Raw genomic sequence first — 18,662 nt, forward strand, 5'->3', positions numbered from 1 at the left:
TTTTTCTCATTTTGTTAACAGGTCAGTTTATTAACAAATTTAAAAAGCAAATTATAAAGGCATTAAAATTGCAAAATAATCTCATATGAACTTTCAATTTATAAAGCCACTATGTAGAGCATGTGGTCAGTCCCAAAGTATACAAGGCATCTAATAGTAAACAATAAACAGGCATCTAAACTCTATACGATACAGCCATTTGAACCTTGTGATGGTAGACCAATATGTACATTGTAGACTCATTATAAGGTACCTTGTTACTTAGTTCCATATGTGAATTACAGTATGCAGGCCTACGTATATACTATCCTATAGAAGTGCACATCCTTCATACATAAGTTATATGGCTGAAAGTGTTGTTTATTAGTTTATATTGAAAAGAAAACTCTAAGAAAGAGGTGAATAATAATGCTAGGCATATAATGGTTTTTAGGGGTTAAAACTGTCAGTCTCCTGACAAAAGGTAACTACCATTAAATATTTGGAGTTGTAAGCTCATTTATTGTTTTTGGCAAGTGAGAATAACTCCAAATTGACTTTTCTAAATCATGTAATTACGCTTGAGCAACATTTACAGTCAGGGTGTCAATATTTCCACAAGCAACCTAAAAAAAGGTATATTAAGTTTATTTGAACATAATTCTGGATCAGATGCTTTCCAAAGGCAGTTCAGATGCCTACTTGGAAAACCATTTGGTTTACCAGGCAGTGTTACAGCTACGGGGCCCATCCTCCTCCCCGCCTTCTTCACTCCCTCTGTCCCCCCTCCACTCTCTCAAACAAACAAGTATTCTGAAAAGTAGCATGTCAAGAATAACAAAAGTAATCAAAGATAACAATTAAAAGCATATAAATCATTTTTTCATATTTTCATGAAGCGCATGAAAAGTTTGAAAGCCTTAATAGAAGCGAGTAGACCTACTTTTTCCCTTGTATAACCTACCGTAGACCTGCCTACCATGGAGCTACTTACTGTAGATCTACCTACCATAGAGCTAACTAATGCAGACCTACCATAAGCCTGCTGTAAACACGTTCATCAGCTTTTGAGAGCCTCATGTAAAAGGTTGACAAAAAATAATGTTAGCTAAATATCGCAAAAACATGCCCTGCTTTTGTTCAATTTCTAAATTGAAACAGCACATAAAAATGCTTTAATGTTGTTGGTAGACTAGCTGATAATCTGTCATTAAAGCTGGTTTTTGTGACTGACCATTTATTTTAAAGATGATTCCATTGACCGATCTACACTGACAATTGATATTACGCACACATGGACATTCATCATTCTTATTGGTTATTATTCCTCGCTTGTTGTTGGTGAGAGAATAGAATTACATGTGATCTGCTGTAACTGGTTGCCACACCCAATCAATCATGTGCATATTGAACACGTTCAGGCTGGGTTGGTGTTGGAGAAAATAAAAAGTTTTCTTTAATTTCTCAGCTAGTGAAGATTTTTGCAAAATCTGCGTGTTTATTGGCTAACGTATACAGAAATCTGCGTGTTTATTGGCTAACGTATACAGAAATCTGCGTGTTTATTGGCTAACGTATACAGAAATGTAAACTCCTACTACTGATGGGGCTAGCAGCTGTAATATCAATGCTTTTATTTAGTTGTTCACAGCTGAGTTTGTTAGCTAACATTGAATAGAAGCTCTCTAAAGCATGTCTGAATACAATTATGCTAGATTTCCTTTGAAAAGGCAGGTGTGCATTTCTTAATGTCAACACTGATGCAAGCCAAACAGCCTCTGAAGCAAATGCATGAAAGGAACGAGAACAAGAAGAGCCCAAGTAGCAAGAGACAAAGTCACTGGTCAAGTAAAACCAGCAGCGGAAGTAGACATTTCTCTAAATAATTTGGCCAATCAAGTGCAATCACATGCAAACTCTGTCAACCAAGGAGTTGCAAACATGTATCTAAATGACTGAATAGAAGTAGTAATACTTTGATTGTTGTCACTAGTTGATGAGTCAATCTCAAGTTTTCATTTTTATTAAATTTTTTTATAAATATATTAGACTATATGTTTTTAACAACAATAATAATTCTGAATAGCGGACAAAGTGTCTTCTGCTGCTAATGGATATTTGTTTTATAGTATTTTGAAACGATGAATACTTTTTATTGGATGATAATTGTGAAATTTCAAATTTACAAGGTATGATTATGATTTTCCAAAGCTCAAGGTCATGTTTTTATAGGTGCAGAGTAGGCACATACCGGTATCCGGTATCATCGTGTCATCAATGAGATATATCTGTACATTAGTTACCTCTACTATCTAAAAAGTTGCTCAAGTACAATTACTTTCAGTGAAGGCGTGATGTACTTTCTTATGATTGTATTAACAAGAAGGTAACAGTTCGTCGGAGAAAAAAATCGGAGGAGGTACAAAAAATCTTTCGATGGACACAAAGATATTTTTGAGAGAGACTAAAATTTACAAAGTAAACCAGAAGTAAGAGCAGAGTTACAGAAGTTTTAATTACCGTAACTCTGTCTTATTGGGTGGTCGTAATTTTGTACTTGAGTCATCAACTTCAACAGCCGGGTTAAAACTAGCTAATCAGAGTTGACCTATATACCTGTACTAGCTGTGCTACCCTGTTGCCCAGGTATTAAAAGTCTGCTTATAAACAAGGAGAGGTAATGAGAGTTGCCTGCCACTTGTTATTAGCCTGGCACATTGCCAATGGATAATTTGAGTAAGATTGCTAATGAGAGCTACGGCTTCTCATGACGTAATAGCATGACTTTGCGCCGTGACCGCAAGTATAGCCTATTTGCTCCCACATAGCAACATATATCGCTTATTGAATCTATCAAGCTCGTGTGGCTAAATTGGTAGGACGTTGGACTGGTGAAAGGGAGGTTCCAAGATCAAATCTTCTGCGTAATGGATTCTTTATTCCAAGATTTTAATACCTATAGCTGGACCTACACATTGATGACAAGCTTTGAGAAATAGATATAAGATCACTACTTCTTCCAAGGTGGCAGTTTCCTGCGTAGGGGAGGAGTAGAATACGTGGGCCTCCAAAAGTGCTTATAATTTGTTATTTGAATATATTCTGCCGAAAATGCCAAAAAAACTACCTATTGTCACCATGAGTTAAAGCATTTGGTACAATACTATAATGGCATTAAACTTCTGCACAAAAACATTTGAAAAGGGAGTTTTAAAAGTGTGGCTCATGTATCCTTTTAAAGAGGATACATGAGCCGGTATGGAGGATACATAGTCCACTGCCGTAGGACATTTGGATATTCAAGATATTCTTATCCTCTACTACTCTTTTGACAGCTTTTCTCATCACAGTCTCGGGTACTGCTTCTCCGTTTGTTCTCTTTTTGTAAAATTGGGACATGATTATCTGAAATAATCAAAAAATAGGATAGATGGACCACCTTCCTAATCATCCAGGTATATATCTGCATTCATGTATGATACTTGGACCGCCCGGTTCACCTATCCTACCATGGCATAGCCCGTGTATCCTCAGTCAAAGCATTACTGAATCGCCTGTCGAAATCGCAAGTCATATTTACTGAATCGCCTGTCTATCTGTGCGTGGAGAATCTGCAAGTACCACAACACCATTTTTGATCTTGTATGAATTGGTCTTGTAGTTTATAGTGTAGTTTGTTAGTAATTTGTTACTTGTTTATAGTGTAGTTTGTAGCAAATTACTAATCCTTGTAGTTTGAAGCATTAGTAATTTGATAATTTTTGGGATTAGACAGTTTTAAATGTTTATCAAAATGCATTGAATGGCTCATTTAATGTTCAACTTTGATATAAAATTAAAATCCGTAACATCTTTTTAATAATTACAAAGATCCAACCAGCATTGACTTACTAGGAATAGCCCAAGTTCGCAAGCATAAGGCACCTCACTTGCAGCTCTTTGTATGAATGTTGAAAATTATTAAAAATGGCAACCGTGGGTTCGTTGCTGATTGGCTAAAAAGATTATGGCAGTGGAAAACATTCACAGATAACACAATTCCTACAATAAGAGGTGGCCTATATATCCTCTGTGACCTCCCCTACCAGAAAGGCCTGACTTCAGCCAGGACATTTCAGTAGCTGAATTGTCGGATATTTCAATATTGAAGGGTGTTGATTTGACTGAGTACATCATTTTAAGACGTGTTCTACCGGTGTAGGCCAGTAACTGTGAGATCTAAATCATTACCATATGTTTACTATGTAAACTAACAGAAACCAGGGCCTATATAAAGAGTCTCAATAAAGATATCACTACGTTTAGAGAAAGCAAAGCTTGCTGTGCTCTCAGGCTAGATTTAATGATGGAGAGAATATTTATGAGTCTGATATTCTGGTTAAAATGGTGGGTGGTGTGGTTGCCCACAAAAACAGTGTAACTATCCCTCTGAATTTTGACAGTGTAGACTGATTGGATGGATGAGTAGTCTTATACAACATTTATTGTTCCGACCAACCGTGACACTATAATTAAAGGCAATATGAAATAATATGTGCACTGAGCATAAAATAGAAAGTGACAGCATGCAGTGCAATAAATTCAAGCTCAAATTCAAAATAAAACAATAGGCATTATATAAAGTGGATGAATAGCACAAATCATACCTTATTGTGGTCTCCAGAGAGTAGTTAGTGTTTCAGTTTAGTTGTTGGCTATATGTATGTAGTTTAATAATAAGAAATCATGGCTACGTTTTTGATGTTGCTAGCGTAGCTGTATGCTGAGAACTGATCTACTGGATTACAAAACAAAAGACAAGTTGCATTTATCATAAAGTAATTAACCTATGAATATCCATCTCTTCATTGCTCACCCAACCGCAATCAAAACATTCACAGCAAAAAACAGGCTGGTGGGGAAAGCCACTAGGCATTGATGCTGACCAATTCCCTACACTCCCCCTTTTAATTTGACCACCTGACACAGGAAAATTAACTCCTGAAGTTGTATCTACATTGAATTAAAGCACTGAATATTGTCTTATGCTGCCACATACTTACCATGCTAAAGATTGTTGTCACGGTCTTAGTTCTAAGATTATTACTATAATGTGGGTATTAATAGTTTGTTTCGCTTTTGTTGTTGTTTTTCTTATTTTATTTCATTTTTTGTATTTTTTATTATAGCAATAAATGGTAAAAGCTACTACTACTAGTGGTGGATAAGGCATAATGGCTATGGTTATGTACGTCAGTGTGAGTAGTTTCATCAAGAGTATACTTACTTACTTTGGTACGGAGATCTCTAACGTATCCTTGACATATCTTAGCAATTACTTACCTCTTTCTCTGGTCTGTATATGGTAATCAATTTATGAACTGGCCTTTCAAAAGTAGATCGTTGATCAACAGGCTTACCATTTTTGTGGAGTTTATCAGTGGCTAACACAAGTTGCACCCTTCTAACTTGTTCGTCCTAGCTTGTCCTAGGGAGAAGTTGCGTGATTCTTCCCATTTGCCAGTCATTCCTGTGTTTGGCGTCATCCTTAAGTAAGACTATGTCACCCACCTGAGGTGGAGTTCTCTTCTCTATCCATATCTGTCGGCTCTGTAGGCTTTGTATATGCTCTTTTCTCCACCTTTGCCAGAAGGCATCTGCGAGACCCTGTACTTGACGCCATCTTTTGCGGGCATATACATCTGTATCGTTAAATTCACCTGGAGATGGCAAAACCACATGAGACTTCATGGTTAAGAGCATGTTTAGTCGACAAGTTGCCATTTGTTTGGTTTTCCATCCCATTCCTGTTGGTCTGGTGCAAAATGGTAGTGGCATGTTTATGTAACCTCTTTTATCTTTCTTGATTTCGTTTTCAAGTTTTGTGATGAAATGGCGATTTTTGATGGTAAGACCTGGTTCTTCTCTTGTGACTGCGAAATCGGCTTCCAATATCCTGACTATGGATTCAGGTGTGGGTAGTTGTGGCTCTGGTTCTACATTGCATTCAAAAGGCACGGAGCATCGTGAGTTAGCGGCACCACTGTTTACTCTCTTAGCTAACATTTTGTAACTATATACCTGTTTGTCGCTATTTTCGTGATGGCTACCCATGATTGTCCAACCTAGAACAGTGCGTCTAGCATGTGGTTGCTCTGGCGAAGATGCTACTACTTCGAGTGGAAGGTGTACGGCATTGCAGTCTCCTCCTAATAGGATATCGACATTGAGATCGAGTTCTGGTGGTAGCTTCTTTGCAACATCTCTCAAGTGTGACCAGCTTGATATTCGTTGTGCAGTTGGTATGTAGCTTTTGTTGATTTCCATCTTCTCTGGAGTGGTTATCATTGTTGGCAACTTAACCACATAGCTTTCACCATATCCTCTCAGCTTGAGTCCTTGTACAGCTAGTCGAGTATCTGTAGATATGTGGTTCATGGTTGTAAGCGTGAGCTGCTTCGGTTTGACAGCACTCTGTGGGATATTTAGCGATCTGAACAGTCCTTCACTTATGTATGAGCTGTCAGACATAGAGTCTACTAAGGCATAAGTGAGTTTCTCCTTGCCATTGTATGATACATAGACTGGCATAACCATCAAGCTGAGATTTGATTCCATGCTGCGGATACTGTAGCACTGTCCAGACACACCTTTAGATGTATCGGCTGGATTTGTGTTTGGCAGTGCTCCTGGGATGGCTGGCATTCCCTGTGGTCCTACAGTTGGTTGGAGTTGAGTAGATTGATTCTTCGGTTCAACTCTTTGTTGCTGTTGGTACGCAGTTTTCTGTTCAGTCAGAATTGCATTTGTTGTTTGTTTAACTTGCTGGTTTGTAGTAAAGTGATTGTCAGGTGTGATTGCATTTGCAAATGGTTTGTTTCTGAGCGCATTGTTCTGGTTTGTTGTTGGTTTGTTGGTATACCTTTGGTGGTTGATTGTGGCATGAGCTTGTTTGCAGCCTTTTACTTTGCATTCAAGATGGCTTCTGCATTGTTTTGAGCTGTGTCTGCCTCTTGCACATTTAAAACAAAGGTTATTGTCTGTGAGGAACTTTTCTATTTCTGCTACAGATAGTTTTCCTACATGAAAGCAGTCTTTTGTTTCGTGGTTTTCCTTTTTGCAGTAACCACAATACATTGGTTTCGGGTTTGTCTGTCTATTTTGACAAGTCTGAATTGGGAGTGATGGTCGACTGTTGCTAGCAGCGATGTTGTATGCATGGGATCTTTTAGGTAGAGCAGGCCTTTTGGTTTCAAGCAAGGTTTTACTGTTTGTTTGGGGTTTATCATAGTGTTTCAGGTTGTTCAAAGGATTGCATGCAACTTTGACTTCAATTCTGAGAAAGTCACAAAGGTCTTGAAGTTTAGGAAACTTACTATGTTTTTTTTGGTATTTGGTCGACTCCCGGATCCATTTCCTTTCAAGATAATTTGGCAGCCTTTCGATGATTTTCTTTATCTCTTTAACAGTGTTGAGATCTTGGAGTGTGTGTATCTTTTCCATCGAGGCAACGCATTGCTTGAGAAATGCAACATAATTACGAAGAGCTGCTCCGTCTTGGTTTGGTATCCTTGGCCAGTTTTCCAGCTTTCGTCCAAATGCAGCTCCAATGAGAAAGGGATCCCCAAACTGCTCATCAAGCATGTTCAAGGCTTCTCGATAAGCATCTGTGGTTCCTAGTGTGCAGTACCCGCTGATCTGCTTTTGTATGTCGAGGCACAAGTAGCTTTTCAACAGCGCGAGTTTTTCTGCTGCTCCACCAGGCCTTTTGTCTACAAGTTCGATGAATGAGGTTTTCCAATCGGTGTATTGTAGAAGGTCACCGTCGAAAGTAAATGGCTGAGGAGGTGGCAGCTTCGATTGGTTTATGGCTTCCAACATGGCGTTGGCCAAACTTGCTTCATCTGAAACTCGAGACGATGTGTTGCGGGAAATTTCTACGGGTGTATCAGAGACGTTTGGCTCTTGATGTGATTTGGGCAGTTGTGGAGTGCTAGTTGGAGCTTGGTATTCAGTGCGTCTGAATACTGATCAAGGTTGATGGGAGTGGTTGTGATAACTGGCCTATTCAACGCTTGATTGGTTTCATGGGTGTTTTCGTGTATAGATTGTGTCTTACCTTGTTTATTTGTTGATAGTTGTGATCTTTGCAGTTCTGTAAACTGTCTCTCTTGCAGTTGTTCAAAAGATGGAGCTGGTAACTGCATGGTGTTAGCATTTTGTATAATGTTCCTTTGGACTACTGTCGGTGGTCTTAGGACTGGCGGTAAATCTTCTTCTGCTGCGGCTTGTTCCAGCACTTGCTGTCGTCGCTCATCAGCAGCTATTTCAGCTCGAAGTTTTGTCATCTCCATTTCCTTCCTTTTTCTCTGAACTTCGCGGTTCATTTCTGCTATTCTTGCCTGCATTTCTTGGTTTAACTTTTCTAGTTCATCTTCTTGATTTTCTTCTTCCTGCAAGGCTTGGAGTTGTGTTCTCTTTGCCTCCATGTTGGCTCTGGCCATAGATGCTTGAAATCGAAGGGCAGAGCTGGTAGATGATTTACTGGTGTCACGAGAGGTTGATGACTTGTGTGATGTAACACTGCTGAGTGTTCTGCTTGAGTGGACAGATGCAGCAGCAAGGTTTTTATTAGTTACCGGTGCAGCAGGTTCATCTGTCTCACCAGTAATGACAGTATGGCCAATATCTGTCAACAATGTGGCTGAAAAGGTTTCTTCCAAATTTGCTGGCCTTTTGGTTTGTCTATCAAAAACATGGCCTTTCAATGCTCTAATTTCTTCAGATATAGCATCTACATCTCTTACTATAGCCCTATCAATATCTGGAGTTGTTTTCCTTACCTGCTCATAGATTTCATTTAGCTTTGAGAGCATTCGACTTAGTTCAACATAGATCTGTCCTAGTCTATCATTTCTAGGAGGGGTCATGATATTAGTCAGCTTTAATCTGTAATGCTTGATAGAATGGCTAATAGACTCTATGTTTTCATTCAGAGCTTTAGTATTTGCTAAATTCTGTACTCGTTTTGAGAACCTACCTTTCGTAGTCTCAAAAATATCTTCCATAATTTGTTTTCATTAAAAATGTTTGGCAGCAGTCAGCAATGTTCTTTGAAAAGAAATATTTTGATTGTTGTGTTAACTTCAGAAATCTGTATGTAGCCTCAGGTGATCAAGCCCCAGGGTTAACCATAAGGAATACACAAACAAGTCAAATACCAGTCACCCCTCTAATTTTAGAAGCAAGCTTATGGCTATTTTATAACACCAGCCCTTTGTTTTGATCAACTGAGTACGGTTGTGGTCAGTAATGGCTAAGATGTTTACATTAATTCTCTGAGATAAAATAGAATAAAAAATAACCAATTTTATCAATCACAGATGTTAAAATATTAAAAGTCTTTGAATGTGAATGCTTGTTTAGAATTTGGGACTCCGTAGCTAGTATCCCAGCGGTAGCAAGAAATATTAGCAGTTGTTAGATTAATTGAGTGTGTTTCAGATGTAAACGTTACTAATACCAGATTCAGTGTCAATGGTTATCACAATTAAACACTCGCAACATAGAGCCTTGGAGACTTATCTGGTCTGCGTTTCTCTTGTTGAGTAGTGGTTGTGATCTGTTAGACTCATCAAAGGTAGTGTGAGGTTGGACATCTGCCAACGTATCAATCTTGTATTGTATTAGCTTTCTAGGTCAGCCGCTGCCACTGGCGTAGAGTTTACTTGCGTGGAGTGTTAATGGTGTATATGTAGCTTGTTTGGAGATATGTTGAATATACGGTACTGGTACACCGTCTTCTCCAAATAAGTGTCACTGTAACTATCCCTCTGAATTTTGACAGTGTAGACTGATTGGATGGATGAGTAGTCTTGTATATACAACATTTATTGTTCCGACCAACCGTGACACTATAATTAAAGGCAATATGAAATAATATGTGCACTGAGCATAAAATAGAAAGTGACAGCATGCAGTGCAATAAATTCAAGCTCAAATTCAAAATAAAACAATAGGCATTATATAAAGTGGATGAATAGCACAAATCATACCTTATTGTGGTCTCCAGAGAGTAGTTAGTGTTTCAGTTTAGTTGTTGGCTATATGTATGTAGTTTAATAATAAGAAATCATGGCTACGTTTTTGATGTTGCTAGCGTAGCTGTATGCTGAGAACTGATCTACTGGATTACAAAACAAAAGACAAGTTGCATTTATCATAAAGTAATTAACCTATGAATATCCATCTCTTCATTGATCACCCAACCGCAATCAAAACATTCACAGCAAAAAACAGGCTGGTGGGGAAAGCCACTAGGCATTGATGCTGACCAATTCCCTACAAACAGTCTATTATGTAAATATGATTTGACTAAAGAACGCCTATCATATTTCATTGTTAGTGTATTCTTCAATCTCTCCTTTGGGGTTATTTAGTAAGACTAGGAGGAGCTAACAGAAAGCTGACAGAATGCAGTGACGCCGTAGTCTATCAATAGGATGTATATGTGACTGCGTGACAGGGCACAAGCTTACACTATAGAGCCATATACAGTAGTTGAGAGATCATTCAACCGTATTCATGCCATCAGCTAAGTTTAGCGGTATCAGACATAATGAGTTCATCTGCTTCATATGAGCTAGCGAATGTCAAGGTTGACTTAAAAGACATGGAAAATGTGAAAATGCAAGAGAGTGCGGATAGTGGAATGGTAAATTCACGGAATGGAGAGACTTGCATTGAAATGGTAAGATAGATATATTACTAGCACTGAGGCTATGCTTTAGGGAGATTAGCTCTATGTATTCATAGACAGTTCAAACATAGAGAGAGTTTTGAGTAACTTGAACAACCCAGGATATGAAATTGTTACCAGCAGGTTTCATTTAAAACTCATGTCAATTGGTGTTAGAGATCACTGTTTTACGTTCTGTCTGTTGCTAGGGCCTGATAAAAGAAATGGTTTCTAGTATGAGTGAACATTGGTTGTAGTGGAAACTTGTGTATACCAACGTTATTAACTGTAGGGAGGAAACCATGCTCTATACAGGTTTCCATCACATATGTTTGCAGAGTCACTTGTAGGCGTCAATGCTTGTCAAAACTAAATGGGTTTTTTATATTCTATGAAAATTAGGGTTTGCAAAGTTGCTCATGCTGTCAACAAATGCATTTGTTAACAGTATGTGTGCAGTAACAACAAATGCATTTGTTAACAGCAGGCGTGCAGTAACAACAAATGAATTTGTTAACAGCAGGTTTGCAGTAACAACAAATGCATTTGTTAACAGCATGTGTGCAGTAACAACAAATGCATTTGTTAACAGCATGTATGCAGTAACAACAAATGCCTTTGTGGACAGCATGTGTGCAGTAACAACAAATGCATTTGTTAACAGTATGTGTGCAGTAACAACAAATGCATTTGTTAACAGCATGTGTGCAGTAACAACAAATGCATTTATTAACAGCATGTGTGCAGTAACAACAAATGCATTTGTTAACAGCATGTGGGCAGTAACAACAAATGCCTTTGTGGACAGCATGTGTGCAGTAACAACAAATGCATTTGTTGACAGCATGTGTGCAGTAACAACAAATGCATTTGTTAACAGCATGTGTGCAGTAACAACAAATGCATTTGTTAACAGCATGGGTACAGTAACAACAAATGCATTTGTTGACAGCATGTGTGCAGTAACAACAAATGCATTTGTTAACAGCATGTGTGCAGTAACAACAAATTCCTTTGTGGACAGCATGTGTGCAGTAACAACAAATGCATTTGTTGACAGCATGGGTGCAGTAACAACAAATGCATTTGTTGACAGCAGGCGTGCAGTAACAACAAATCAGGATTAGCCATGCAGATAATTGAAACTAAGAGATGCTCAAAAGCACTGCGCTTCGCTTCACTTTGTGCTGATACTGGAGCTATTAGAAGCTCTGTGCTTTAGCTACCTGCAGCATACTGGTTTGGGCCAACTTTGCAAGCTGAACTCTTATCCTCATAATAAACAGTTTTGAACAATTTGTTGCAGTTATGACTTGGTAGGGCTCTAACTTTTTTTGTCGAGCGGTACTTAGACTCTTCAACATAACCAGTTTTTACTATGACAGAGCAGGTTGAAAAGGTAGGTTGAAAAGTAAAATCTCTAGTGCCTTTGCTACTAGGTATGATAAGGATGGCTACTAAAACAACCTATCCATGACAGCATTGTCTCCACTCGTACTCACGGGAAGTTTCATTGTGTCATTCTGACAAACAGCAAACAGGCCGTGTCCGAAATTTGATCGACTTTTTAAAACTTTGACCTTCTTAAAATGTAAAGTTGCGATGTTTACCAGCCAGTCAGACGTATTTCACATGATCAGTCTATTTTAAATTCATGACATTTTATTCTATGCATTGAGGAACACCGCAGTTAAGACTACCAGTTGTGCGAAGGCTATGTCAAGGTCGATATAATAGACTACCAAATTCAGTCATTGTACGCTTATATTTGTTCCCTTATTTGTAGTTGTATCATTATCAGGACATTTATTACTAGAAGTATCTTCACTGCCCAGAAGCTGTCAGCGATGTTTATTGCTTTGCTTTATTTAATTGCATAACCATTGCTATGCTGCTGCTTTTTTTGACAACCATCAAGTTGGTCGGCCAAGATCAACTTTCTCCCATGAACAAACCCTACCATAAATCTCCTATATGTACAAGTGTAAGGGGTATGCGATCTGATGAATGTTTCATGTTTACTGAATCGCTTGTCTATCTATGCGTTGAGAATCTGCAAGTACCACAACACCATTTTTGGTCTTGGATGAATTGGTCTTGTAGTTTATAGTGATACAGGAATTGACACTCAGCTAAGCTGTATTAAATGGGTGATAAAATTCCACCCTTTCAGAAATGCTGGCATTTTAGCAGCATTTGTGTCTAGACAAGCTGTACATTTATTTTTAGTAGATGTTTATTGGCTCCCTGTATATAAAAAGACTCGTGTGTCAGCATTTTAGGCAGCTATGAAATGGATCTGTGAGGTTATTTGATAATCATGTAGCTCGTAGCCACATTTCATCGATACTACTATTAGAGTGACTCCTCGTTTATCGTGGGGAGGGGAAGTTGCCTTCCAAAAATAAACCATGATAAGTGAAACCCGTGAAGTAGTCAGCTTTATTTTTTTATTATTTTACAATGCAATACTGTATGATAGAATGTCTAAATGATAGGATATCAGCGAAACGCTGTCGGTCAGTGTAAATGTGGCTCACCTCAATTTGCAGTGTTCAACAGCAGTTGCAAACTTCCAACGTTACACCATTTTTAAACATAATATGTCTTGCTCCATTTTGTTATAATTTTAATTGTTGTTATACAGCGATCCCTCGTTCATCGCGAGAGTTGTGTTCCAAAAATAACGCGTGATAAATGAAACTAGGAGATCAGTTTTATTTTTGTATTATTTTACAATGCACTGTACTATAAAATGAAACCAAAAATCAAAACTTGTTTCAAGGCCTCAAATTTGTTTAAAAAACAAAAATTTCGAAGAATCGAATTATTCAAAAAATTCATTTATTCAAATTATTCGAAGATTCACTTATTCCGTAATGGCGCCCTATAGTCACATAACTTTTACCTTTCTTTAGCATGTTCTGAAGTTTAACTTGTTCTGCAATAGCTAGCATCTTTCTCAGCTTTTTGGGCGCGTCCGGAGGCCCCTTCGTCTGCACAGAACGTTTTTTTGACAATGTGAGTTTGTTACGGAGAAATTTTGCAAGCTTAAATTTGGCAGAATGTACAGAAACAAAAACTGTTGTAAAGTGATAAAAAACAATACAGTACGGCATCAATATTTTACTTCTAAACAACAGTAAGGCCCCTGAGCTAATTAGAAGTTGGAGCACAATCCATTGTAAAAAAAAATCCTCGAAGCCGCGAAAGATAAAGCGCGATAGAGCGGCGAATCACTGTACATCTGCTGGAAGACAGAGTGTTGCCACACTTGAAAGGAACATTGCACTCCTTTATTTAACACTGTCATAGGCTGGGTGGCAACTAGTAGGAATGACTAACAACACACTATTGGTTTATATAAAATAGCGTTTAAAAAGTTCCCACTGGACTGCAAGGCTAATAACAATAAAAATAATAGCATGGCTTCATCTGGAGAATTGGATACCGGTTTCACGTAGAACACTCATGGAAGGGAGCGCGCTCAGAGTATGCAATGTGAAAAAAAGGTTTCGTGCATTTTAGCCATTTGTTGTACTTCTAATTGACAAACAGAAACTGGAAGAGCTATTGCTTTTTAAGTTAAACAAGTTTTGTTAAAGCCCTGTGTTATTTGGTTCAGCAATTGTGATTGGAAGACCAGATTTCTAGTTGCCAGAAGAAATGACACAATTAACAGCACTATGTTACAGGGATTACGTGTTTGTCACAATTTCCATTTCCATAACATTTCCATAATTCATTTTCATATTATTTCCATTTCCATAACATTTCCATAATCTATTTCCATATTATTTCCATTTCCATAACATTTCCATAATTCATTTTCATATGATTTCCATTTCCATAACATTTCCATAATTTATTTCCATATTATTTCCATTTCCATAACATTTCCATAATTTATTTCCATATTATTTCCATTTCCATAACATTTCCATAATTCATTTCCATAGTTTTTTTCCATTTCCATAACATTTCCATAATTCATTTCCATATTATTTCCATTTCCATAACATTTCCATAATTTATTTCCATATTATTTCCATTTCCATAATATTTCCATAATTCCTTTCCATATTATTTCCATTTCCATAACATTTCCATAATTCTTTTCCATATTTTTTCCATTTCCATAATTCATTTCCATATTTTTTCCATTTCCATAACATTTCCATAATTCATTTCCATATTTTTTCCATTTCCATAACATTTCCATATTTCTAAAATAAAATTTCCATATCCATTTCCATAAAAATTATGGAAATATTTATGTTTATGGAAATGGAAAAGTAAACATTTCCATAATATGTTTAGCGATTCCTGGTGTGTATGTATGTGTGCGCGCTTGCGTGTCAAATGAGCGTGTGTGTGTGTGCAATCGTCGACTCTTCCCGAATATGTGATTAATTTATACATAATATGAATATGATATTTGCTTGCTAATATACTTTATTTAGGGTCCAGGCAACATCAAAACTGTATGCTACCATTGCCTATAACTAAGCCAGAGACGATTTGAGATGTTTTGAGAGTTTCTTTCAGACTTCCTTAATAGTTTCTGTAATACCACTGATGTTAGCTGGGTTTGTGTGTTACCATTGTCCGTACATGTAGCCAAGTCCAGAGACAGTTTGAGTTAATTTCTCCCAGACCACTTTATTAGTTTCTGTAATACCACGGATGTTAGCTGGGTTTGTGTGTTACCATTGTCTATACATGTAGCCGAGCAAGAGACAATTTGCGTTAGTTTCTTCCAGACCCCTTTAATAGTTTCTGTAATACCACTGATGTTAGCTGTTTGTGTATTACCATTGTCTATTCATGTAGCCTAGTCTATACAATATAACTCCCCTCTGTTTATATCTTGGATTACGTGTATGTTACAATTTCCATAATTCAATTCTATATTATTTCCATTTCCATAAAATTTCCATAATTCATTTCCATAATTTCCATATTATTTCCATTTCCATACCCTTTCCATAATTTATTTCCATATTATTTCCATTTCCATAATATTTCCATAATTCATTTCCATATTATTTCCATTTCCATAATTTATTTCCATATTTTTTTCCATTTCCATAACATTTCCATAATTTATTTCCATATTATTTCCATTTTCATAACATTTCCATAATTCATTTCCATAGTTTTTTCCATTTCCATAACATTTCCATAATTTATTTCCATATTATTTCCATTTCCATAACATTTCCATAATTCATTTCCATATTTTTTCCATTTCCATAACATTTCCATAATTCATTTCCATATTATTTCCATTTCCATAACATTTCCATATTTCTAAAATAAAATTTCCATATCCATTTCCATAAAATTATGGAAATATTTATGTTTATGGAAATGGATATGGAAAAGTAAACATTTCCATAATATGTTTAGCGATCCCTGCTATGTTACTACGATGAAGAAACCCCTCTAATAGTCCTTCAATACTGGCTGATGTCAGATAGGATTTCTTAGTTAGTAGCATAGCCAGAGAGCCAGAGATTGGCAGATTTGTGCTTTTAGCATTCCTTATAACAAATCTGTACTAAATTAGACCTCTGTATGACATGTACATCTACAAAATGGTCAAGGGCAGACAAGTCTAGTTTCCTCGTAGAATAAACTTGCATCGCTCAGGGAGCTGATACAAAAAAGGTCAAAGACAAATGTATATTATTGTTATTACTATACAGCTATTTTCTCAGCAAACTGAAAATATTCAGATAGCGGAGATTTAGAAGGAGTTATCTCCCCGACAATACGCTGCTTACACTGATAATTATAATTCTGTCGTATTGAGAGTTTTCGTAACTCTTGGTTTAATCATGATCTGTTACGGTGAAGGCTTGCATTACATGGTGTCATCAAACCTTTGCTATATCCTTTAATACCAAAAAGGATTTTTTCAAATCCTTGCTTTATCTTGAGCATGTTTTTCAACAAGCTCAGTGTTCAGCTGATACTTATCATTCTTTCAGCTGCAAGCTTTAGTTCAATTGTGTAGCTTCAAGAATCACATTAAAAAATGTTCAATTCATCAGCAAACAACCAATATGCAACATGATAACGTATTTTACTAAACGGTGAGGAGTAACAAGTGATATACGATATTTAGCAGTTAACGCTATGCCCATGATGTTTGCTGTAGAAATATATAACTTATCATAAACAATATGATAATTAAAATATATACCATATAATAAACATATTTAACTAAACAGCGAGGGGCAATGAGCTACGCAACACAATGTTATGCCCACAATATTCGCTGTAGAGATGGCTTCTCCATTCATGATAAACTTTTATACTCATATTTTCATAGAATCTTGTCTAAGGTAAATCAACAGCCAAGCCAACATGTCTTGCTATCATGATGCATAATAGTGGGTGTCTTGCTATCATGATGCATAATAGTGAGTGTCTTGCTATCATGATGCATAATAGTGAGTGTCTTACTATCATGATGCATAATAGTGGGTGTCTTACTATCATGATGCATAATAGTGGGTGTCTTGCTATCATGATGCATAATAGTGGGTGTCTTGCTATCATGATGCATAATAGTGAGTGTCTTGCTATCATGATGCATAATAGTGGGTGTCTTGCTATCATGATGCATAATAGTGAGTGTCTTGCTATCATGATGCATAATAGTGGGTGTCTTACTATCATGATGCATAATAGTGAGTGTCTTACTATCATGATGCATAATAGTGAGTGTCTTGCTATCATGATGCATAATAGTGGGTGTCATGCTATCATGATGCATAATAGTGAGTGTCTTACTATCATGATGCATAATAGTGGGTGTCTTGCTATCATGATGCATAATAGTGAGTGTCTTGCTATCATGATGCATAATAGTGGGTGTCTTGCTATCATGATGCATAATAGTGGGTGTCTTGCTATCATGATGCATAATAGTGAGTGTCTTGCTATCATGATGCATAATAGTGAGTGTCTTACTATCATGATGCATAATAGTGGGTGTCTTGCTATCATGATGCACAATAGTGAGTGTCTTGCTATCATGATGCATAATAGTGGGTGTCTTGCTATCATGATGCATAATAGTGGGTGTCTTACTATCATGATGCATAATAGTGGGTGTCTTGCTATCATGATGCATAATAGTGAGTGTCTTACTATCATGATGCATAATAGTGGGTGTCTTGCTATCATGATGCATAATAGTGGGTGTCTTGCTATCATGATGCATAATAGTGAGTGTCTTGCTATCATGATGCATAATAGTGGGTGTCTTGCTATCATGATGCATAATAGTGAGTGTCTTACTATCATGATGCATAATAGTGAGTGTCTTGCTATCATGATGCATAATAGTGGGTGTCTTACTATCATGATGCATAATAGTGGGTGTCTTGCTATCATGATGCATAATAGTGAGTGTCTTGCTATCATGATGCATAATAGTGGGTGTCTTGCTATCATGATGCATAATAGTGGGTGTCTTGCTATCATGATGCATAATAGTGAGTGTCTTGCTATCATGATGCATAATAGTGGGTGTCTTGCTATCATGATGCATAATAGTGAGTGTCTTGCTATCATGATGCATAATAGTGGGTGTCTTGCTATCATGATGCATAATAGTGGGTGTCTTGCTATCATGATGCATAATAGTGGGTGTCTTGCTATCATGATGCATAATAGTGGGTGTCTTGCTATCATGATGCATAATAGTGGGTGTCTTGCTATCATGATGCATAATAGTGGGTGTCTTGCTATCATGATGCATAATAGTGAGTGTCTTACTATCATGATGCATAATAGTGGGTGTCTTGCTATCATGATGCATAATAGTGGGTGTCTTGCTATCATGATGCATAATAGTGAGTGTCTTGCTATCATGATGCATAATAGTGGGTGTCTTGCTATCATGATGCATAATAGTGAGTGTCTTACTATCATGATGCATAATAGTGGG

At 37.1% G+C, this 18,662-nt stretch overlaps 2 protein-coding genes across 3 annotated transcripts in view; one reads left to right on the forward strand and one right to left on the reverse strand.

Annotated features, from left to right (window-relative positions):
* Nucleotides 1–5,493: 5,493 nt before the first annotated feature.
* On the reverse strand, nt 5,494–7,839 carry LOC137385722 (uncharacterized; the record flags this gene model as incomplete). Its single annotated transcript, XM_068072260.1, has 1 exon — nt 5,494–7,839. A coding segment is annotated over exon 1 (2,346 nt), but the record flags the coding sequence as incomplete, so codon positions are not given.
* Nucleotides 7,840–10,499: 2,660 nt separating this feature from the next.
* The window catches only part of LOC137385704 (solute carrier family 28 member 3-like), a 38,567-nt gene continuing 30,404 nt past the window's right edge, over nt 10,500–18,662 (forward strand). Inside the window, exon 1 of one of the 2 annotated variants that reach the window (XM_068072235.1) lies at nt 10,500–10,708. In XM_068072235.1, coding sequence (XP_067928336.1) covers nt 10,577–10,708 — 132 coding nt within the window. In that variant the 5' untranslated portion in view covers nt 10,500–10,576. The remainder of the gene's footprint in view (nt 10,709–18,662) is intronic. The other variant, XM_068072234.1, reaches the window with a different exon arrangement.

Source organism: Watersipora subatra, chromosome 1 (assembly GCF_963576615.1).
Source record: "Watersipora subatra chromosome 1, tzWatSuba1.1, whole genome shotgun sequence".
NCBI classification, from domain to species: Eukaryota; Metazoa; Bryozoa; class Gymnolaemata; order Cheilostomatida; family Watersiporidae; genus Watersipora; species Watersipora subatra.